This window comes from Haemorhous mexicanus, chromosome 6 (assembly GCF_027477595.1).
Source record: "Haemorhous mexicanus isolate bHaeMex1 chromosome 6, bHaeMex1.pri, whole genome shotgun sequence".
Lineage (NCBI taxonomy): Eukaryota > Metazoa > Chordata > Aves > Passeriformes > Fringillidae > Haemorhous > Haemorhous mexicanus.
This window is the reverse complement of record NC_082346.1, coordinates 44,666,994-44,692,258: the sequence shown is the minus strand read 5'-3', so window position 1 is coordinate 44,692,258 and position 25,265 is coordinate 44,666,994. Positions and strand designations below refer to the sequence as shown.

Sequence of the window (25,265 nt, the reverse complement as noted above, 5' to 3'; positions counted from 1 at the left end):
ATAAAGAAAAAACTTGACTACAGCAGATAAAGGAAAGACAACAGATTTCTGAACCATCTTTGTTTCAGTAGAAAACTGCATCAAAAGAATCCACATTTAGGGGCCATTGTCAGACAAATTTCAAACAGATTAAAGACCTAATTGCTTTTGTAGTAGGAGGTGGTTAACCAACACAACAACCTAAAGAGGTCCAAATTATTAGATTTGATGTGGGGGACACAGAAGAAAGTGAGGCTTTATGTTTGTTGTTTATGACCACTCTGAATCCACATATAAGTGGGGATGAATAATCTCCTGAAGGCTGAGCTAGCTGGGTATGGAGGGGGTTTGGGGCCTTAAAATTCTCAATTTGAAATGTTTACATGTCACAAATCACTAATTAGGAATTAAAAATATGAGTGTGGACTCAGTTTAAGTAGCAGGCATTTTTATTCTGCTGAATTAAGCAACACACCAGGTGTTATATCTCCTGGTTTTTATTCCTGATCCTGCCACTTATCCAATAAATAACTTTGGCCAGGTTTTCATATGATTTCATAGTTGAAAAAGTCTTTAAATAGTTAAATAGTGCTACTACATGTAATTCTCCAAATAATAATTCTTTTCCATTTAGTCACTTTTTATTTTCATATATGTTTGCTGTTAAGTCTCCAGTATCCAAAATGCAAAGAAATCAAGGTGCAAAGAGAAGGCTTTACTTTTCCTTAAGACACTTTTAGCAGCAGTAAACAGAACACAGAAAATGACAGTCACAGTCCCATGGAGAATAACTCTTTGTAGAAATGTTTCCAAGTTATTACACTGAAGGGAACAATGGCACTCCTGGCAGGAGAAGATGGACAAGGTGACCTGACAGATGTTTACTATTTCTACTATCTATTATTCTCTGGAGTTTTTCCCAGTAGGGTAAGCACTTATCATCCCTTTTTTACACACCACTAGTCCACCTTTCTGAGGAAGCAGAAAACGCTCCTTGGATTTTAAATCTTCTGGAAGAGACAACTCCAGATGAATTCAGAGCTCAGAAAAGGAGTCCAGTTGGGCAGTAATAAACCTTCTTAACAGTTACTTCCACAGTTACAGCCACAGAGGAAAAAAAAAATATGACCACTTTCTGACCGTTAGTCATGGATGGAAAAATCTCCAAATCCAAGTTAAGGCTTGAGAGCTGTCTGCAGCTACCACAGCCCATAGTGATCTGGGGAAATCTCCCTATTGGAAATCTCCCTCCAAACCTTTACAGAATTCCCAATTCCATACAGAGAAACATCATCTTTAATGAAAGACAAATCCTTTTACAATGCAGCTTAACAAGCAGAGCTGTAAAACTGCTTCTAATATCCTCATTTCCAATGAATTGCTTTGTAGGCCTTAATAATTACAAATGGAGAAAGAAGTCAAGCTGTCTTGCACTTCGCTGCACTTCTCTGGGATTCATGAAGCCTTCCTTGTTTTTCTTTTCATTTAAAGCAACTTCCTCAAATGTAGACTGCCTACACATATAAAAAACCAGTTTTCATTCAAAGGGGTATCATTACACCTCCTGCCAACATGGGGCACTCCAACCTTTTCTCAACCCTTGTGTGTCTGTTCCTCCAGCTCATCCAACACATCTCACTTGCACATCTACACATTGCTGCACAAACCTGTATGCCAAACTTCCCACCAGATTGATTCTCTGCTGCTTTCCCCCTCGGCTGTGCACAGGCCTTCAGGAACACGACCTTGTATGCAAGACTTGCAAGGAAGGGATTCTGTGTACTATGGCCTCTGATGGGTTGTGGCACACTGTTGTTCATAGAAGGCAAAGAAAATGGAAAATCAACTTTGAAATACTGCAGGGAGCCTAGAAATGGTGTAGCTGTACCAGGAAATATTTAAACATAAAATTCTCCATATTACATTGGATCAGTATCCTATACCTGAAAACCTCCTCCTCAAATACCCAAGCAAGTCTAGCAGAGCATCTGTGTGGCAATACCCACCCATAAAACCATTTCAGACTCCACTCATCTGGGGCTTGTGAGAGTCTGCAGGCAGAAACTTATGTCTTTGTATTTCATATACCATCAATAATTTTTCTTCTGTGATTTTTTCAGGCCCAGTAACATCTCATGGCAAGGACTTCCATGACTTTAACTGCCATCATATTTCTCTTTGATTGTTCTGAAGCTTGCCCTACCTTTGTCTTTTGAACTTACACTTAATCCCCGTATTCAAAAAGAAACAGAAAATACACTATGATTCCCCACTCCCATTTTCTTTTCCCATCAGATCACTTACAAAGAGCCCCAGGCTGTACTGACAGCTCTTGTATAGAAATCTCTCTAATGACCTTTAATGATCTTTGTTGCCCTTCTCCCCTTTCTGAGATTAAAACAACAGGATGACAGTGTCCAGTGTGGTTGTATTTAATGACATCATTATATTTTCTGCTTTGTTCTTATTCCCTTCTAAGAAATGCATAATATTAGAAGTCCTTACTTGCCCAATATTGACCACTGAGCAAATATTATTAAATAATTATTTAATAAAACATCAGAAACAACTCAAAATCCATCACTGCATATGGATTGCCTTGCATAGGGATTCTTTTCTCTCCCCCACTCCAATATAAACACCTCAATTTGTGTTTACACGCATATAATTTAATCTGCTATTTATTTCTCCAGACATTCAGCATTACTAGGTCAACCTCTGCAGTCCTGCAGACAATCCTCATGTGAAAATTTTCATTCTCAGTAAAATGTATGCTCTCTCCATCTACATTCCTTTCCACTCAATTCTACTAATGAATCTTCAAGACCTCAGCATGGATCTCAGATGACTTTCCACTAGGGCCCTCCAATGGGAACTATTTAGTGCATTCTGTTTATTCCCTTCTGGTTTTTATCTTCCAACCAGTTCTTCCTCTGTGCCCAGACCTTCTTTCTCTGCCATTGTTTTTTCAGAGTCCAAAGAGCCTTTTGGTGGGACACATCACTGAAAGACTTTTGAAAGCTACATTACATTTGCCAAAACTCTCCCAACCATACACTTATTGTGGCTTCAATGAAACCAAGGAAGATCCTGGCTGCGACAGCTCAAATACAATGCCAGTACTATTCTTAAGTCCTTGGCACCACCGTCAAAGCTTGTCTGCTGCACTCCAAAGAACTGGAGTCTGTGGAATGGTTTTAGGGGAGTATTGCCACGCAACTGATCTGTCAGATGGGTGTTTGAGGAGGCAGTTTTGAGATCTAGGCCTTTGACATGGCTCTTCACAACATCCTTCTCTCTAAATTAGAGAAATATGGATTTGATAGATGGACTGTTCAGTGAACGAGGAATTGGTTGTATGGTTGCATCCAAAGGGATGTGCTCAATGTCTCAATGCCCAAATGGAGATCAGTGAATAGTGGGACTGTGACTGTTCAGTACCTTCATCAATGACATAGACAGTGTCATCAAGTGTACCTCCAGCAAGTTTGGAGGTGACAACAAGCTGAGTGGTGCAGCTGACACACCTTGAAGAATGGGATGCCATCCAGAGGGACCTGCACAGGCTCAAAAAGTGGGCTCATGGGAACCTCAAGATGTTTAACAAGGTCTCTAATAAGGTCGGCTGAAAGCCCTGGAGTAGATGCAGAGAAGGACCACAAAGATGAGCAGAGGGCAAAAGCACCTTTCCTATAAGGACAGCCTGAGAGAGTTCAAATTGTTCAGCCTGAAGAAGAGAAGGCTCTGCAGAAACTTCATTGCAGCCTTTCAGTACTTAAGGAGAGCTTTTAAAAGACAAACGTTTTTGCAGGGCCTGTTGCAATAGGACAAAGGCTTATGGTTTTACACTATAAGAGGGTAAATTTAGATTAGTAATAAGAAAGAAATATTTGCTGATGAGGGTGGTGAGGCACTGGCACAGGCCTTCAAGAGAGGGGGTATGATCCCTGTAAATATTCAAAGCCAGACTGCATGGGGCTCTGAACAGCCTGATCTGGTAAAAGAAGTCTCTGTTCATTGCAGGGGGGTTAGATTAAATGACCTTTAAAGGTCTCTTCCAATTCAAACCATTCAATGATTCTTACCAAAAGGTGTCTTCATACATACCAAGATTTTCCCTTAAACTCCAGTTGCAAAACTAAAGAGGAGACCAACATTTAATTGCCTTCCTCTGCTGGATGCACAGGCAAATCCAGCCTCCAGGAGAAATGTGGAAACAGCTGGAACCAAGTTTTTAAAAACCATCTGTGGTTTTCACACAGACACAAAACTCATAAGAAAGGAGAGAGTGCTTTAGAAAACACACTTGATGTCAAAGCTGTCCTTTGAATTATTAATGCATAACTTTAAGTGAAGCTCACAATAAGATGAAAGTTATTAACCTAATAAGTTACATGCATAATTAATTTCTCCTATGATATATGATTGGTGAAGTTCTAACAAAATGTGTCACAGAGGTTGTAAACATGAAAACTAGCCTGAAGCCAGAAGAGCTAAGCATATGCTAATTAGAGAACATATGAGAAATACACAGTAAGAAAAAAACTGAGAAGAGAGAGGAAGTGACAGCACTGCATATCTATGTGGTGTACTAGTGTCAGTTATGAATAACAGGAACTAGGCTCAGACAAGGAGAGAGAAGTAAGCACACCAAACCAAAGGAGAACAGAGGCATTCAGTGTTCTCATTATCTTAGATGAGGCTACTTTAAGACAAATCAGCCCTGAAATACAAATCAGGGAAATGGAGGAAAGTGCTCAGTTGACAGCTTATCTTGTTAGCTGAACACTGAAGCTGCAGAGGAAGAATCCATTCTTAAATATGAACTCTAAATATGAACTCTACTTTCTTAGAGCTTTGATTTGTAACCAGTTTTAGTACTGCAATTGACTGTTTAGCCACTATCTGGACAGAATAAATAAAGTGGGCATCCCCAGTAATATAATCTCCTGAGAGAGACAACAAACACAACAGCCTTGTCCTTTAGAAGTTGCAAGTCATCACAAGGATCCTGGTTTATCAAAGCATTGAGAAACATTTTACTTTTCTATATGTGGTTTTCTTTACACTCCTTTACATCTTTGAGAAGGGTGATATGGCAGTCCCCTTTCTTTGGGAGGCTACAACCAACATTCCATTTAGTCAGTCACCATAAGGGATTATACAGGGTAGCTGCAGAAATACACACATGGTTAGATCAGCAGCACTAGGAGAACTGATTTCACTTTAGCATCTCACTGGTCTTCTCAAGAAAAACTGTTGTTTTGAAGACAGCCAAAAAACAAGTAATAGAGTGTGAACTGATCTTAGTTAATTGTCTCTTTGTTGGGAGGTTGTCCTAGCCATCACTGAAGCTGAAACACAGGCTAGAAACCCATGTCAGAGGTGTGAGAGAACTGGGCCCTACATAACCAGAATAACCACCTCCTCTACCCACAAAGATATTGAGCTCATATTGCCTAAAACCTCCAAGTACCAAACCTCTCAGGCTCTGCTGAACTTTTAAGTTAACAATATGAGGGAAACACTTTGCTTCCCCATTTTGCTGCCCTTGCAGTAATCTTGCCAGAGACTGGGAAAAATTTTGTCATCAGAGTCTGTTTCAGATTGTTGCAGTGGTTTGGCCAATCCAGCTGCAAACATGAAAACAACTATTCTGCCCTCCTGGCATTTCATAGCAATGTTTTAGTCAAAAGTCTTGCATTCCACAGCCAGATCTTTTCTCTGATGGAAGTTCAGAAAGCATCAGCATACTTATCTTCACATCTGTTCAGGGCTTGAAACCCACTGGAACACTTCACAAACAAAAATAAACTGGAAAAGGAACACTGGAAGGCAGCTGAGAAGCAGGATCAGAATGGTATTGACTTGACCAGCCTTCTGAAAAATTACTGGCTTCATTCCCTGTTGCTGCTGCTGCCTCATGTTGGTAAGTGCGTGCAAAAGCAGATTGTCCGCCTACCTCCTGCCCCAATCAGGGGAGCATCTTGCCTCTGGCTGGCATCTCACTGCATTCAGCTGTAGTGAAAAAGGGAAATCTCAAGGACAACCAATCCAGCCAGGATGTTCTGCCAAGGCCCTGTTCCTAGCTGAGGAAATAGTCCTCTCATTTTTTCTCAGCCAGAAAGAGAGAGAGAATGTACACACACACCCCCACCCCCATTATCCTGAAGCCCGCAGGTGCCAGCAATCCAAATAAACGTAGAGCAATTAACAGAATTAACACAGCTTTAAATAGCTTGGCACACCAGATGCGGACTCCTAGCAGGGTTCTATAAAATGTAAAGTTATTACAGATAAAACCATTAATCATCTGTTCAGAGACTTGTTCTAGATGCAAAACCCATTTCACTTAAAATGGCTAATAATCAGAAAGAAAGGCACAGATTTAACAGGAATGATTATGCCATTCTCAAGCCCCATTTCCAAATGCCATTTCTCATCTCTGCCACCATTCCCAAACCTCTATGTTCCCTCTGCTTGCTGATGCTGATACAGTAAGAATGCTTTGCAGGCATCACTCACAATTACCTCTCAGGGTGCTAGAAATGGGACACCACCTCTCAGCCTCTTTCATTTTGGACAGAGGAGGTTAGTGACTTGCACACTACACATTGCTGCTTTTCTGGATGAAGTTGTTACTGTTCAGTTGTGTGTCACCAGCCCCATGCAGCTCACAAATAACTGATGCTCACCCTGATGAATTAAGTATTGAACTGCTAGGATTTGTGCTTAGAAAATATGAGCATTTGAATATTCCTCACATTGTGGCAATGTGAAGTCACCAGTAGCCACCATATGCAATATAACAATCCCCCTGATATTCCCTTAAGACCTATTCAAATAACTCCCATTTACTACCTCTATGTCTAGATAGTTACAGGAAGCAGAGGTCAGGGGCTGACCCTAATTCACCTTTGAGCTCTGATGTTACCATTTCTAACACTTCCACTTATGGAACCATAGCTTAAAGAGCATTAAAGCCTGTAAGTAGCAATTCAGAGCTAAAATTGCATCCTTCCACATATCTATATTAATCCCATTGATTTGCTTAGGAATCTAGATACATACACTGTTAATTCCAACTAAATGAATTCTGCCTGTGCAGTTTGAAAAAAGGAGGGAGATAAAACAATCCTTAAGCACAAATATTCAGTGAAACAGAAGTAGACCAAAGCCAGAGAGCAGCAATGACAAAGAACTAAAACAGAGAGCCTATCAGAGACTATACAAAACCTGCTTGTACTATACCAAGCCTGCTGCCTTTTCCATGCAGTTCAAATAACAAATGCTGCCCATTAGTTGCCTGCCCACTCCTGTGCTCCTCACACTTGACAGCTGGCTCACTGCTACAGAGGAGTGGCAGACCTGGGTGGAGTTGTTCAGCCCACTCACTCAACATTCAAACTTCATCACCTTTTCCTGCCTCCCTTGCTGGCGCAGCTGAGCAGCCTGGATTTTTGTGGTGGGTAACAGCACACACTGTTGTGGGCCCCCACTGCCCACAATACAAATGCACATTTCATAGCACGTTTCAGGGTCAGTGTGCTTCTCCCAAAGAGGGGACACTTGTCAAGTAGCCGAAAATGCCTGTTTTATACACATGTATATAAAAGCAAACAGTCTTTCAACTTCTCTCATGTAATTCTATCTATATTAGCATATGGCTGGTCTGACTCTCCAAAACTACTCCCATTTGTATCTCTGTCTGACAGGATGCTTAGCCATCTCTTTAGTGCAACATAACGAGCAAAAAATAAAAACACATCTCCTATTTATTTTCAGTATTCATCCAAACCAAGAGTTTACTGATCTCAGGAAACTTCAAAGCCAGATAAAGCAAAAGAGGCTCATTTACTTTCAGACCAAGATGAGCACATCAGATTTTGGACAGCTGAAGTTAAGATCACAGCATCCATTAGGATGGGTCCACATGTGGCTAACAGCATATTAGAAAGACAGCCAGAAATCCCTACCAGAGTATCACCACTGTTCTGCTGATGACTTTGGACTCAGCTACATTTGTCTATCAATATATCCTGTTGTAGTTTGCTCAGCCTTCAATGGGTAGAGATTGGACCACATATTTTTGTAAGGATTTTCATTTTAATATTGAATAGTTGCCAACTAACTTTATTATATGCACCAAACACAGGCTATATTGCTCCAATCCCCATTACATTTTCTGAATTTGTTGATATAAATATAGTTCAACACCTGTAAACCCTCTCATTTTCTGAAACACAGCACACAGCACACCTCTTGCAGCCACAGAAGCTCAGCAGGAGTTAGGTTCATTACACAAGAAAAAGGCCTGGTCCTGATGATCCTACTGCAAAGGAAGCACAGATGGCCACAACACCAGGACTGAGAGTCACATGCAGACAGCTCAGTCAGGAGTCAGTGGAGTGCTCCCTTACTGTTGTGACATATCAGCCCAGTGGCTACACTGCCCAGTGGTGACACCAACCTCTGGCTGCTAGTTTCCTCCCTAGGCACCTGTTCCAGTGGCAGCTGAAGAGAGTTTAACTCAGTTATTCCACTTTGTTTTATTCCATAGATTCTCTTTAGCTTGTAAGGATGGTGGAAGTAACATACTCTATTATTCAGACTTTGGCTATTAATTACTTTAGTAAAATTTCTAACAGTGCAGTAACTTTAGGAGTACAATGCCACTGAACTGTTGATATGTGAATTATCCTTTAAATTAATCCTCAAGAAAATATGTGTGTTCAGGCCAACCTAGAATGCCTACAAGATGCTGTTTGCTGACTGATAGGAGTTCCAGAGAACAAAATACTACTTTGTAATAAATGTGACCTTAACAAGAACCTATATTATTTTAATTTGCAAATATAAAACAAATAAACAAACAAACAAAGTTTTTTACTTCTAGATTCATTATGGCTTTTGGATTCTATAGCCTTTGCTATATGAATTGCATTAAAGAAAGAATTTCAGGAGTCTAGAGTTTTTTTCAGTACACAGTTGACAAAATAGCATCTCCTCCATCTTCTGTCCCAAAGCTAAAAACTCAAAACTCAGTTCCTGTCTTTGGACTTCACATGCTTTACTAATTGAAAAATAATTCTAGCACTTCATTTTCATACTCCATTCACTAAAGATGAATTTCATGAAGCAATTTAAAATTGTTTTCCTGCTTAACTGGAATACTTTTCATGGATCTATGAGATAATGAGTAAACTTTCTACAGTCGTGAGTACATTACTCTTCCACTTTTTCTATGTATCCATACACATTTGATGACTGAGGTTAGCTTATAACTGAGGTTAGCTTATGTTATTTTGCAACAAACACTCATTTAATATGATTATGCCAGCAAAGCTGTTGTTATGGATGCATATAAACCAAGGTAACCAAGTAATTTCAGTGTCATGCAAGAAGCAAGTCAATAACGCTATCAGAGACCTCACTTTGGTAGAGTAGGCAAGGGCTAAGCTACACTAGGAACAGAGACTTTGAATAACACCTTAGCCAAAGCAAAGCTGCAGCTAATACAGAAATATCAAATGCAAACCAGCCCAGGACCTAAGCTTATAAGCATTACTCAATGAGAAAACACTACCATATTTCCCTCCCCATCTATTGGTCTGCTCAGAATTCTCTCAGAATCTTGCCTCCTACAGTATTGCTCTCAATTTCCAAATGCCTCCAATCCCACCTCAAAATTAAATCTTTCCAGAAATAAGTGGGGATTTTTTCTCATTAGCTTAAGAATGTCATCAGCAGCTACTCAAAATGCTGGCCTGCGTCTCCAGTGTTTTATGTTGCTACAACAGTGGTACTCAAAATCCTGATGAAAGCTTTGTGTTGGATGCTCTGCAGATGCACAGAGAAAATGACTGACATTCTTGACTCCCAAGACACACATTGTACAGCTGCAACAGGAGACTGATACCCCACAGCAGCAGCAATGCAATTGGAAGTTTGAGAGTGGGAGGCAACCAAAAAGTTTACAGACCTCTAGATGTGGAATCTTAGGAATCAGGGTAATAATCATCATCCAGTCTATTTTGAAGGCTCTGGCAGAGAGTATTAATGAGAGACCAAGACAAGAACAGGTAATATTTTGAGGAGTGGAATAATACTCAACCTTTGGTTGTGCTTTGTCTGCTTCTACATAGTGCCATTAGCTTCTCCCTTTCTTTTTCAAATGTTAAACTTATTAAATAATACAGATAGGAAGCAGACAGGCCCAAACACAATAGGACAGCTGGAGCAGCAGTATTGGATTAACATATGTGGGCAATTAGTGCCATTCATGTCATAACTTCCTCCACTGTACCTCAGGGCAATCCCTACACTGTTGATTCCTGATACTTCCCTTATGCATTCCTGGGAATCTGTTAAGCTGTGGAAGGGGAATTTGGGCACCCAAAAGCTTTTAGGCTTAGGGAGGGGCTTTCACAACTACAACTTTCTCTGTCTGCCTGTTTTCCTGTTTTTCTCTGCCTCCAGTTTTAGGCTGCCTTCCATCTGCACCTTCGGCCTCCTCCCAAGTGTGACACTGCAGTCAGAAAAACTCATCCCCAAACAGAAACCACATCATCACTACACATCAAATAGTCCTGAAAAAGACCTGGCTTGCAGATAGCATCTGAGATTTACATACAGCAATTGGGCACACTCATGAAACATTTTGAAATCTGGCTCCTAGAAGTTAAATTACAGAGAGAAATTATCTAAGCTTTCACAGCTTTCTCCCATCACAGACAGATGGTGCCTGACCTCTGTAATAATTTCTGCCATATTCCACCCATATGCAAGCCTCAGTGCTTCCATCAAGCTGTTACTACCAATCAACATTTCTCAGAATTGAGATTTTAATAAAGGATTGATAGAAAAATGTGAAGATTTCATAAATTCTCTCATGAATATCCATTCTATAGGGACCACCTTAGGCTCTTCTAAAGCATCTCCATCTGTACCATTTAAGTCCTGCTCCAAGTAAATAAAATCTTAGTGTCTGGTTCCCTAGAACCAGATTTATTCGGATTCTCTCCCTTCCCTAGCAACTGGATATTGAAATACCATTTTCCCCTCTTTGCCCTCACAGCTGAATTCCCACCCTGCCACTTTCCATCTCCATCCTTGATTACTAAAATCTCCTCCCTGAAGCCCTTGATTACATGCAAAACACAGTTGTTTCTTGTTACCTTTCTTGTCCTAACCCTTTCTGGCCATACAAGTTCCATTCACCCCATTATTGGATTCTCTTCCCTTTCCACCTTCAATCAGTGCTTCTCCCTTTTTAAAAATCACTATCTGTTATAGCACTGTCACACCTTCCCTGACGCCCATTAAAATTATTTCTGCTCAATTGTCTCAAGATGTGTTCCTGTATTTTCTCCTGTCCTATCTCTATATCTGGTTTCATCCATGATAGGAAATGGATGAACCAGCTTCCCCCAGGATTTTCTCTAGAACGATTCATCTTAAGAACGAAGGTCCAAAACACCTTAGATTTTATGCAAGTGGATTCAATGCAAAAAACCTTTGATTCGATGCAATGTCCATATTCCATGTGTGTGCACTACCCTATTTGCATATCCTGTATGACTATTTTCCAGTCTCATTGCCTCATTACAGTGTCAGGTATGCTGCAACATTGCCAGGATGGCTATGAAGAAGTGCAGAACAAACATGGTTCACCACACATAGGGAACTCTTTAATTCCAGTGAAAATAGAGAAAAAATCCCAACCTGAACTACACATTAAATACCTGTATTTATGATTTAGGTATATTACTGCTACCAACTCAGTGGAATCTGTTCTGTCAAAACCTATAGCCCCAAAGGAGAGACATGAGGATGTATTCTATGGTAAAAGGAGGTACCATTAGGTCAGAAATTGTCTGACCTAAAGAAGACATTATCTAGATAATTAGATATTTAGATTAATTTTAGGAAATATTATATAGATACTACAGCAGAGGAGCCCTATGACTCTTAATTCCTTGCCAGGAACACATTCTTAGAAACTCTAAATCCTTCTAGCCAAGGCTTACTCTGCTCACATGAAGTATCTACCCTGCCACAGGTGCCCCTCCTCCTGGCACCAGCCCGGGTTGAGTGGAGAAGTCCCTTCCTGCTGCGAAGGGGCAGAGATGGTCAATAGGCACTCTGACCCCTGCCACTTCAGCACCTGCATGTCATCTCAGAGGAAGTAGGAAGGCAATCAGCCGCTCAAGGAGCCCTCTTAGCCCCAACATGAGCAAATTTGTTGGTGTACTCTCAGACTGATGCAGTCTAGAGGAAATACAAAAACTTACAGAGGAAAGGTTGAAAGTTTCACCTCAAAGTCTGCATAAATCCCTTTACCTTCCTAGGAAAGTGACACATGCCTAGAGCCAGTCTTGAATGAATGCAGAGACCATTCTGCTTTAACACCTTCAAGAGATCAGCACAGGGCTTGGCAGGATGTTCTCCACCATTACAAACAGTGCAATCCACTCAGGGGTGTGCTGTGTCTCTGGTATCAGCAATTACATAGATAGGACTTAACTATGAAAGAAGATCTTTGCTCTACTGGAAAGCATAAACTGAAAGGAACAATATTTGGTTAAGTCTACCCTACCCCTTCAACTAACTTTTTAAACTTAGAATATTTTTGTTAAAAATCCAAGTTCCTCCAGTACTGGCTAGTGAGAGACTGAGCATCCTTTTTGGCTATAGAGAAAAGAAATGTAAGCTTGAAACATAAGCTATGCAGACTGATTTATGAAAAATGCTGACAAGCTACACAGAAAGCCAAGTAAAGTTCCCCGTAGCCGTTCTGGAACCAGACACATCGTAAGCACACAAGCACTGCACTAACCCAGTTCTGCCTCCTCCAGGATCAAAGCTCATTGAAAGCATTACTGGACTACTCTAAGAGGGTTGCTTTTAAGCAGACCATAGCTCTAAAGCAACCATCAAGTCAAGACATCTGTTCATACACATCTCCTGTCATTGCCTAATCAAGTGAAGATTACAAAGCACATTTTGATTATCTGTTTTCTTCCTCTCATTCTTAAGCGGTTGCCTGGGTTTTCCTTCTCACAGAACATTATGAGCCTGGGATGACTATGTTGGTGGCTCTTAGCACATTGTGCAAGCTAACAGAATACAAATGATTATATAAATAATAAAGCTCCTGAAGATTTTCTTGTCACTGCTTTCTTTGCTCCATTGGCTTGACTTAAAGCACACATAAAAATGGCCTCTGCTAAGTGTTATGTTCATAGCATCCATAAATAAAATTAGGATCCTGATTTAAAGAGACACTAAGAGGCTGTATCTCCTCCTGATTTCAATCAAACTGGGATGCTCAGTGCCTAGGAAAATCAGGCCCAAGTCTCTATAAATGTAACCAGAAAGATTTGATCTATGTATGGCAGTTTGTATTCAATCAGCAAAGTTTCATTTCCTAGATAAGATGCTCACAAACTCTCCTCTAGCATATGTATATCCCTTTCATCCAGAGGTCAGGCAGGAGAGCAGCTTCAGACCCAAACAACTCTTCCTCGCATCAGAGGCCTGGCACATAACATACAAACCCTGACACCGCGAGTTGAGCAGCAGTAGGACGCTGACTTGTCTAGGCAATTACAGCCACAGAACAACATCTAGCTCAGCATTGCTGCTTCCATGACTCCTATGTAAGCTTTTTATAACACTTTGGGGAGACATCGATATCTGTATCCCCATTAATCACAGTGATAATCACAAATTGCATTAGAAGAGAGAAGAAAGAAGACAAAAGATGACTACCAGCCAGCATCAAAACTAAACTGTACCAAGTCTCAGATTTGGACAGAACTTATCTTTTGTTTTGGTTTGGGTTTTTTTTTTCCAAGGATCACTTTTTTGGTTCCTGCTGCTAGCCAGGCAGTCCAATCTCTATTACCCATGTGTGAATTTTCCCAATGCTATGTGGCAAAAGCAGCCAGCCAAAGTATGACAACGCAGTTTTCAGAACCAGCTAGCTCTTCCTGACCAATGCAGCCACTCAAGTGCACTGACTTAGCAACCAACTTTAAGGACTTAAAGATCACAGTTGTCTATCTCAAATACCGTTAAGGCCACAGAACAACTGCCTTGAGATGAGCACAGAATGGAGTGACAGGATAGTGCTAACTCCAGGCAGAGGAGAGATCTGGTCAGCCCACCCTGGGTAATGCATCCAGACAAAAAATTCCCACTGTGGCAGATTTTGTAAAGAAGCCACTTCTACACATATCACTGGTCAAACAAAGATCCCAAAGATCCCATCCCTTCCCCAAATATGCCTCCATGGATACTGGGAACTTGGACTGTAAATTAAGCCACCATGACCAGGAACTTAAGATAAAATAGAGGTGATTCTATTGTCCAAGTGTTATCTCAAGCCTAAGGGGAGGTAAACAAAGCTGTGTGAGCAGAATGTATAACTCATAATGGACATAAAGAATGCAGAAATTACGGGCCACAAAGAAAGCAACTATGCTGAATCAGGTTGGGCTGGGTAAAGGGTAATTCCATTTGGGGAGATTGCGACCACTGACTTGCAATCCACCAACTCAAGAAACTCACCAACTACAAAAAATAGAAAGACTGAGCATGGGACTAATTAACATTAGAAGCAAGGGAATTATTTAACCAATAGAATGAAAGATGTGTGTAACCAATGAGCATTAAATCCCGTGTTTGAAAAGTTATATAAACAGTGAGAAGTTTTGAGTAACCTCAGGCCCCCCACCACTGAGAAGCCTGGGGTGAAAAACGACTAATGGGACACCACTGAATGCATGGGTGGTGACTATCTTCTGTTTAATCTGTCTCTCTCTTTTTCTCTCTTTTCTACTTCTTTCTATCTCTCTACCTCACATTTCATTGTTCAATAAAATCCATACTATTGACTTCAGCATATGGTTTTGTTTGCAGTTCAATTCAGGGAGAGGCATCTCTCAATAATGATATCATAACACACGGTACACTTCATGTCCACGTGCTATGTGATTGGCATATCTCCCTTCATGCTGCAGTCTCCTTGCAAAATTTACACTTTTTATGCTACCTTCTACTTTAATTTTTCTGTTTTATTATATTTCTGTATCTTCTTGGAAAATTCAGATCTAACTATACTACCAGGTGAAATCCAGGACCTCAAAAAGTATTCTAAATAAGCTTCTGATTATGATTTTTTAATCTCAAAATGCTACTTAGTAATCAAAGGCCATTTTTCTTCTTCTAATGGCTATTGCCATTATAAGTGGTGCCTAGAAGATAGTAATGCTTTCTTCTGAAGGGCTAACAGCTCAGAGAATAAACCTCTTCTACTATCATGAGTATTTTTTCTGTAATCCAAGTGCTAGAAGTATGATTCTGCCCTTAAGTTCATGAGTTTTCCAGCCTTCTGACCAGCTGAATGGCAAGTTTATCTTTACAGAGCTGTTGCAGTTATCAGTATAAAATTAGGCATAAGGGAAGGAATTAATTGTGTAAGGCAGGAAAGAGTGATGACTTTAGCAAATGAAAAGCATAGAGACAAGAATTAATTTCAAATAGTTACCTCTTTGAGGCAGCCCATGAAGTTATTGCTTACTGGAGACCCAGGTAAATCAGCAGTACTGGGGCTCCCTCCCACGTAAAAGAAGTCGTCTGAGCCCAGCATGGTGTAGTCCTCCTGTGTGTAGCCCGTGGTGGTAAGGATGCCATCCACAGAGATTGTCACCTGTTTGAGGGACACAATGGACAAAGAAAATCCCAGCAATGACCTTACAATCCAGAACAGAACAACTTACCTCCCCTACAATTTTATGCCAGTTTTATTAAGGATTTTGTTAAGATTTGGTATGCTTTTTTTTTTTTTTTTTTTTTAGTTAAGTCAAGCTCTATTTTCTGGTCTGATTTTCCCACAGAGAAATGCTTCAGCATCTGCTTCTTCCCTTTCTGGTGCATCAGCACTCTCAGGCTTACCCAGCAGCCTATCCATCCAGATGCTTTCCATCTATTCAGGCCAGAAAATATAACTGTCCTCGAAAGACATTTCTCATATTAGCTTATTTTATGATTAATTAGAATTTATTTTAATGATTACAGTTAGTTATGGTTGTTAGTAAAAAAAAAAAAAACACTAATGAAGACGAGGTTGGTATTTTTTATTTTTTAAGTTTCTTTTGCTCACGGCACACTGACAATCATGCATTCAGGGATAGGGGGAGAGGGAACTCACTTTCAATACATTATGGATGTGCATGCCATGTACCTGGAGAGACACACACCCACCACCCACCACTAACAAACAAAAAAAAAAAACAGAAAAAAAAAGGAAAAGAAAAAACTAAGAAAAAAATTTTCAAACTAACCCATGACCAAAATATAAGCAGAAAATAAAACAAAATAAAAGAAATCAAAATAAATCAATTGCACACCAACAAATGCGATAGAAGTGGATATGAGAAAGAAAGAAAGAGCTACAAAGCGTGCACACACTGCACTTTGACCTGTCATGCCAATATATCTGAGGTCCAGAAAGACGATAGGAAAAAAGCAAAATAGAGAGAGAGAAGAAGAAGAAAAAGGGAGAAACAACCATTTCATACTCGCATGCAATCAAAAATAAAAATACCAAACAAATTCTATAATAACAAAAAAACTCAAAACGAAACAGAAATGTCCCCAAAATCTCTAACCACAAACACATGGAGGGTGAAGGGTGACAGAAGGAAAGGGTGGGAAAGGAGGAAGTGAATTTGAGGTGTTTTGCTTGATGTTGTTAGTGGTTGCAAGGGAAGATGGAGGAAAATAGATCGAGGCCAGGAGGAGACGGGCGAGTCACCAGACGTGGACATGCCATGCAGAGTGTGTACTGAAACAAACAACCGGCTGAGCTCCTGTTGGCCACGCAGGTAGAGGTCAGAGAGAGAGAGAGAAAGTGGGAGAGAGAGAGAGCAAGAGGGAGAAGGAGGAGAAAAAGCAGAGGGAGGGAAGTGGGGGAAAATCATGAGAAAGAGGACAACTCTGGCCAGTTTGCCTGTAATAGCCATTGTCACAACAAAAGGGTGAGAGAAAAAGAGAGCCTTCACCACCACAGACTAGAGGCCCTGCAATGGTTCCGATCTAGAAACCTTCAGAGTAAAAAAACACACTAAACTAAAAGCCAAGAAAAAAAGCAAAATGAAAAGAAAAGCAAAAGAAAGAAATCTAAAGTCAAAAACAAGGGACAAAAAACCCCAACAATTTATCACCAAAAAGGAAAAGAACTGAAGACAGAGGTGAAGAAAACAATGAAAGAAATGTCCAAACCCTATTTCCAGAAGAGCTGTGTTAGTTGCTTTTGATGCTCATTTTTCTATTCAAAAAGAAAGGAAAGGAAATAAAAAAAAAAGAAGGGGGAAAACAACGTGTTTTCAATGAAATTAGAATAAAATTAAAGGAATCAGTAAGTATAAAGGAGGGGGGAAAAGAGCAGGTAGGGGGAGGAAAAGGCAGGTAACACACGGCAAACCCAAAAAAAGAGACAATAAGAATGATATCTACCAGACAATGTAGTTTGTTTACCATAGCGTGTCCAATGCCTGAGTGCTTTGCGGAAAAGGGGGAAGAAAGGAAATTAAAAAATCGTGAACAGAACGATTGTTAATTAAAATAACTAAAAGCAAAGATGAGTCGTTAGGGTGTTAGTACATTAGTTGGTTAGTAAAAATGACACATTGCATGAATGATCTAGTGTTAGTTTTTCAAAAAAAGGCGTGGGGCACCTGAGACACACAAAGTGAGAAAGAGGACAATATGACCAGGACTCTATGGGGAACCATGCCTTTTAGACTGTAAGGAAACAGGGGGCTGCCTACTCTTCCCACCCTGGTATTAGTCATTAGCTTCAACCCTCACATACATTATGCAGACCTGAAGCAAAATTAAAACAGTGCAATACTTACTCTTCAAATGCTCATCAAAGTGCTTCCCTCAAACAAGATCCTTATGCTCAGAGATATACACACAGAGTACACAGTTTGCCCCTTCAGCACAAACCCAGCCATGACTCCCTTCTTCCACCCACCACCATGCCAGCTCCTCTTCGAAGCTTCACTACCCTCAAGTGCTGCAGAATATCACAAGGCCAGTATTTCCTTTGGCTGGAGGATACAGATGAAGATGAGTCCAAGACTCTGTGTCTTCCTTCCAAGTTTCCCAGTCTGCAAGTTTCTTTACAAGCAGCTGAGTTTGTGACTTTCAGGAGAAGCACATAACAGCGCCCGTGCTTGGCTGTTTGCCTGTAGTGCACTTCTGTCATCCAAGATACAGGAATTGAACCTCTCCTACTGTAGGGAGAAATGTGTCAAGAAATTGTGTAGAAAGAATTGTGTCCCTTGTGTCCAGGTTGAAGACAGAAGATTGACAAGATTTAGCATCCCTCCAGTTTCACTGCATTTCTATTACACAGGAGCTAGGAGAATTTACCAGTTGGTTTGGTTCAGCAGAACTTTTTTAACCTGTCCCAAGGCATGTAGATGTCAACTGTTAGAGCTTACACTTTGCTTCTTTGTGTTTTAGCAGTTTAGAAACTAAAGATCTTCATAGTAGATTTTGCACTGTGACTAGCTTTAGTGTTAATAGGGAAGGGCAGCCTGTGCAGACTCCAAGTCCCTGGTCCAGTGTGATTGAAGTTGGCAAGAATTATCCTAAGTTACACAAGCAAGATCTACGCTGCCGCATGTAAAAACTGTCTGCTTGCAGGCTTCAGAGCTGTGCACTGACTAGGGAAATAGGTTTTTGAAGACTCTGTGGCATTGAGCATGAAGTCCCAAAGGTTTTTGCCAGTGGGAATTAAATCATAATAATAGTCTGTACTTGGAAATAATTAGCACAAACTCCTGAATTCCTCACCAAGGAAGTCTTACAGCAAATTGTCGTGTTAGTAAATTTATTTTTACAAACAAGAGAGTTGAAGTATGGGACAGGGAGAAGAGCATGCTAGAAATGAGGTGGAGTGTCAGCAGCAGACCAGAAGACAGACACAGGAAGTCTGACCTCCAGTCTCCTCTGCTCCTCCTGCCACCAGACCACACTGCCCCAAATTCAGCCGTGATCCTATTGCTAGGTAAAGGTTTCTCACAAGGCAGAAAGAAGGCTTAGTTTTAACTGAAATAATAAGATAAATAAACAAGGAGATTTGCTTTGACATTAACAATCACTACTCAAGGGAATCTGTGGATTCACTTGGTTTGTCTCTAAGGAGATTAACTGCTGTGATAGTCATTTGATCTAAAAAAAAGCAGCCCTTAGTACTCTCCCAGCTTAGCTACAAAATATTTAACAATTCCGAAAACCACTAGGCAAAAGTCCAACTATTTAAAGTTCTACTCTAATTCTAGAAACAGCCAAAAAATTATGCAAATCCTCTTCCCCTTTCTCTTAGCCCCCAAAAAAGCAGAGGAAAAGATTAAATGGCATCCTGAAGCTGCTGATAGTCCATTTAGCCGGAATTGCTTAGATTTAGATAATATTCTTGGAATGTCTAAATTATTGCTTTTAAAGTTCATTTTAAAGAGAAATATATCTATCTCCAATGCAATATTTTCAAGCAATTACAAGAAGGCTACTGATTTTCTTATAAAGCTTCAACATTTAGAGGCAATATATTTTATTGGGGTTTTATGTTTGGTTTTGGAATGGGGTTTTTTAAGGAAACATGAGCACAGCTGGAAACAAGACTTTCTAGTGAACTATATTATACTGTAACATTACAGGTAAATTTATATCAGGAAAGACATAGAACTGATAATGTTTTACATACAAAATTATTTAAGTGATGCAAAATCATATTGAATGACAACTTTTAGGACTATCATGACTGCTCTGCCTTGAGGCCTCACCAATTCCAACATCTGGGCAGCTTTAGGCTCTGGGTCAATGCCTTGATTTGAGACAGATCAAAAGTTAAAAGGCAAGTATCCAGGGAAAAGATGATTAAAAAAAATCCAGCCTTATTGATATTTATTGGTTGAACTGTATACTGTCATGTTTAACTATAGAAATGGACCCCAAATCACCTCTGCTAATTAAATGTAATTTGATTTGAAGACAGGGATTTCTTTGCAAAGAGCCCATCCATCTCATGAAAACATCCTCTCTCTTGCCCAGTCAAGTTGGAGCCTTTAAGAATTCATGATCACTTAGAAACATTCACAGTGAATAAATCAGGGGGCTTAAAAATTTACAGTACTGCTTAATTGGCAAGGGACTACCTACTTTCTAATAATTGCCAAAGCACTGCCCAGGACTCATCAATTATGAAAAGGCATAGACAGATTTCCATTTTCTTAGTCCACTTCTGTGGACCAATTAAAAAATTACTAGCTAAACTGTTAAAAAAAATAATGTGAGAGCTTCCCATCCACAGTTTTGTTTTGTGACCCTTTACCTTCTGCATCTTCAAGACCCAAACCAATCCTGGCATGAAGCAAGGATTCATTTTGCTTCTGGCACATTTGCCCACTGAAATTTATTTCAAATGAAAAATAAAAAGCGTGAATAACTAAAATGGCCAATAAGCTCTACTGAGATATTCAAGGGCCAGCTATTCTGAAACTACCTAAAAATAAAAAATAAATCACATCAAATAAAGCCATATATTCTGACCTTTCAAGACTGACAAACCTAGACCAGTGGGTTCATCTCCCTCTACAGTACTGATGGGAAAGGTTAAACAAAATAGGATCATTAAGACCCATCGACTGCATAAGAAATGAAACTTTCTTCTGTATATAAACCACTGAAAACAGATTTATTTTTTCATAGGTAAGAATTCTGTAGTCTCATTAAAGTTTGATGACAGATTTTTTTTTTCAGACCTAGACGTCCTAAGCATGCAGAAATACAGGGATTTACATGGGAAAGACAAACAAAAATCTTCAGCCCCAAATCCAAATATTGAAAATACATGAACTCCTGATAACAGAAAAATTATCCACTGATCTCTATTAGTAAAGACCTTTTCTGATTCCTGGCACTGACTATCCTATACTCACAGAGACTTTGCTCTTAGCTAGTGTAAAATGCTACCACAAATTATATTTTATAAACTTATATAAAACTATTTAAACATTGTGCTAATATTGGCATTAGTGAGAAAATAAACAGGTAACATTGTATTCACAAATTGATTTTTAATTTAATTTTAAATCTTAGTTTAAAAGCTATTTCTGCTTTTCTTCTACCAATCAGCAAGACATCAAATAGCTCCTAGCCACCATGTAAACCTCATTTATTATGCAGTGGATGGCACTTAGTGACTTGATATATTTACCAGCTTTCAGAGCAAAGTTATTTAATTTTATCTTATCTTTTTATGTATGAATTTATATTTCATGAGAAAGGCTTTAGGATTTTAAGACTTGCCTACTACCAAATACGTCATCTGATATAGCTGTCTGCAAGGAAAAGCAGCATGTAGATGTGCAAAATTACAGTGGTAAAATCAGAAAAAGTTTTCCGAAGTGGAAGTGTAGGGTGCTGGATTGATCTGAGTTTGTATGGGTTTTTTTGATTCTTCCACTTTTCCAGTCCTCACAGCAAACAGAAGAGTCTCAAGGCAGAGACAAAAAATAAAGTAGAATCTCATTATAGAAAGGGGAAAAAAAAATCAAAAAGAAGAAAGAAGAACAGAGAATCAAGAAGACTCAGAGAGACTCCAGCCAATTAATTCCAAAGCTATAAAGGTAAAATAATTACACACATACCCACCAGCCTGCACACCTGCACACTCATATGCACACACAAAAGAAAAGAAAAAGAAAAACAAAAGACTTTCAGAATTAGAACTGTGACATCACGGCAATGGTTAAACCAATTAAAAAAACTGAGAGAAAAAGGAGAGAGGTGTAGAGCGTTGGCTGTTGGCAATAGGCTCTATTCCCACAGCAATTAAATGCAACAAGAATATTACTGATAAGATTGAATCATAATTAAGGAAATAATAAAATTTAAAAGGGAGAACAGAAAAAGAAAAAAGGAAAAGGGAGATGAAAGTAATGTCACAAGTACTTATTATTAAATCAAACCGGGAAAAAAAATAGAAAATTAATAAAGTGGAAATGAAGATATTGCAGGAGGGATAAATTCCCATCAACTAATGTTTTTTTCACCGTCCTTTAGGCACCAAGATCCAGAATAGGTGGAGAAACTCTAGATGTAGCACTGAGCTTCCCCATTTCTCCATTACTCTCTCCCATCTGCCTGTCCCAACAAAACAAAACAAAACAAAACAAAACTCTCCCCAGCGCTTCCTGCCCTTCACCATTACCTGCCGCAGGTTGCGCGTCACCTTAACGTCGTGCCACGCGTTGTCATTGAACTTGCCATTGACCGGCTCCACAATGGCCTCAAAGGCCCCAGACCCCAGGTTGATGACCAAGGAGACCGCACCGTCCTTCAGGGCCAGGTTGACGTAGTCAGCCGACTTGCCCGTGTGCAGGATGAGCCCGTTGCGTTGCCACGTCTTGAAGGAGAGTGTGATCTCATCGCTGCTGCTCTGGATGGGGTTTTGCGACAGGTCATAGCAAAGGTACTCGGAGCCACGGAAAGTGGCCATGTTCTCATCTCGCGCTGCAAAGGAAGGGAAACAAAACATCTATTCAGCAGTCAGCCAAGAAGAGATTTATGGTCGTCATGAAGTTTAGGCATCCCACGGCACTGTCAACTGTAGAGCTAAATATCAAGGCATGCTAATAACTGTAGAGCTCCTTTTGTAATATGGCTACCAAGAGAATTAACTGCAGGGTCTCTGGTAGAGATGAATTTCAGTGCTGTGCTTTTAGTTTCACTGCAGCACTGTCTCCATAGGGACCATTCAACAGTATGCAGTGGAGTCTAGGAAAAGCACATTTAAGGACTGTTATAAGACATTTCACATCCTTTTTAGGAGAAGGATGGAAAGCTCTATTATTCACAATACAACCACCACATATGTGTTGATTGAAAAAACACCAACATTTCACAAAGATGAGTATTTAGATTCAGCACTACTGCCATCTGAACTTAACCGATCCAACAGGAAATTTAAGAAAGACACCAGAATATAATCCTAACAGAGCTGCCCCTCTCTTTCAACAGAATGAAAGACCAAGCAAATAAGAGAGCCACATGAGGGGTCCTACAGATTCCTTCTCTGAGAGCATGAGGGAAGTCCACATAAAACATTTTGTCTGTCCACAGATACAAGTAATGTTGCTGGTAAACACATCTGAGAACTTTGCCTGTCTTATCACCTTTTCCAGGAAATCTCTACTAGATTAGCACATCTTTTTCAAACAGCAAAAATAAACATGGGGGAATTATTCACAGCACATGACATTTAATATTTCCTCACGAAGAAAAGAAATACCTTATGTACAACAACGAAAGCCACGGCACTTATTTCTCAGCAACTGGAAGCAGTGTTGGAATACCATGAATATCCTTTGTGAGAGGTAGAGGTCTACTTCCCAGAACCTGGGTTTCCAGTCACTCAAAGCCAGTTGTGCTGTAGCATTGTGCTTATGTGACTTGAGCCAGCTGCATACCTTGATTTTATCCAGTGGAAGAAATACAGGAGAGTGATAGGAAGGCTTGGAGGAAGGCTGGCTAGTGCCAGCTGAGAGGAAATGGTACTTGCAATGGAGTCTGTATAGATTCCCCCCCACCGCTCCATATTGCAGCACCTTCCTGACTCCCAGCTGTGAAAGCAAGGCTGAGCAGTAGATAGTACAAGCAGTCAAGCTATCATTGCTTACAAATCACTACATAAGGCAAATGCTGGTGCTATTTTCATTGGCATTATTAGTACTTTTCTGCTTCATTTTGTACCATTTAGTAATCCTAATAAGGATTAGCCAGAATTTATTAGTACAAGACTGAAGGGAAAATACTTGTTGTCATGGCCATTCTTGGAGAATAACTACATGGTAAAATCTGTGTTCTCACAGCACAAAATGATGGTGAAAAACAGCACAGTATTGCCACTTGTACGTATAACATCCTCACATGAAAGGTCTGATTTAAGCAGAGACTCTTGCAGAAGCAATGTGTGTTTGCACTTCAGTAAGCAAGCCATGTGTCCAGATACTCCTGCAAGCAAACAGCCACCCAAATTGCTTCATGCAGCAGCACACACTGGGAGCCAACTGGCTCAAAAGCAGCTCTTCAGAAGAAGACCTGTGGTCCCAGCAGACAAGCTGAGCACAAGTCAGCAGTGTCTGCCCTTTCAACAAAGGCCAGCTGCATCCTTGGCTGTATTAGCAAGAATCCAGTCAGCAGGCCAAGGGAAGTGATTCTTCCCCTAATGGAAACTTATGAAATCACATCAGGAGTGCTCTGTCCAGCACTGAGCCCCCTCATATAAAAATGACTTCAAAATACTGGAGTCAGTCCAGCAAAGAGCTACCAGCATACTCAGGATACTGGGATAGCTCATGTGTGTGGAGAGGCTGAGGGAACTGGGTTCATTCTGCCTCAAGGAGAAACAACTCAAGGGAAACCTTACTGATCTCCTTCATGACTTAATGGAAGAACAAAGACAAGACAGGGTCAAATTCTTCTCAGAGTTGTGCAGAAGGATAAGAGGCAACAGATGCAGTTGAATACAAAAAATTCTCATTCTATATAGAAAAAAACATTTCATCTTGAGGATGGTCAAATAGTAGGAGGGGCCCAGAGAGACTGAAATCTCCACCCTTAGAAATACTAAAAACTTGATTAGGCAGAGTCCTGAGCTGCCTGAACTAACTGGCCCTTCTCTGAGCTAATGGTTGGATTGCACAGCCTCTGAAGCTCCCTTCCAAATTATTTACCTCTTTGATCTTATTCTAAAGACATTTAACTACCACCAGTAAGTGTTTATGCTTGTATCAGTGTTAAACCAGGCTAAGCACAGAGGGCTGCTATTGACTGCAGTTCTGGAAGTCAGCGCCAAGCACTTAACTACCCACTCCCAACACTGACAATTCCCCTGCCTGGTCACTCCTGATCCATCAGAAGAGAATATGTTACAAGCAAGTTAGACACATGCTCCGTGTACCTGCAGGTAATTCCCATCAAACAGCCAGTGTCTGAGGGTAGGAGTCAAACACAATCATTGTGAGTGAGCCTTTTCCCTGCAGCTGAAGATGTGCAAAGCACTGAACACACATTTGTGAAGGAGGACACTCGGGTTGATTGTTCACTCAGTACAAGACACAGAAATAGGGCTAATTTACACTTCCTCAACCACTTAGATGAAATCTCACTGATCCACTCAACACAAAGGGAAAGGCAAAGCCTAG

At 40.2% G+C, this 25,265-nt stretch overlaps 1 protein-coding gene across 4 annotated transcripts in view; it reads right to left on the bottom strand.

Annotated features, from left to right (window-relative positions):
- The window catches only part of NRXN3 (neurexin 3), a 907,297-nt gene that overhangs the window by 680,507 nt on the left and 201,525 nt on the right, over positions 1 to 25,265 (bottom strand). For all 4 annotated transcript variants that reach the window (XM_059850080.1, XM_059850081.1, XM_059850082.1 and 1 more), the window contains exons 2-3: positions 22,271 to 22,572; positions 15,533 to 15,694 (exon numbers count right to left, since the gene is read on the bottom strand). In XM_059850080.1, coding sequence (XP_059706063.1) covers positions 15,533 to 15,694; positions 22,271 to 22,572 — 464 coding nt within the window. The remainder of the gene's footprint in view (positions 1 to 15,532; positions 15,695 to 22,270; positions 22,573 to 25,265) is intronic.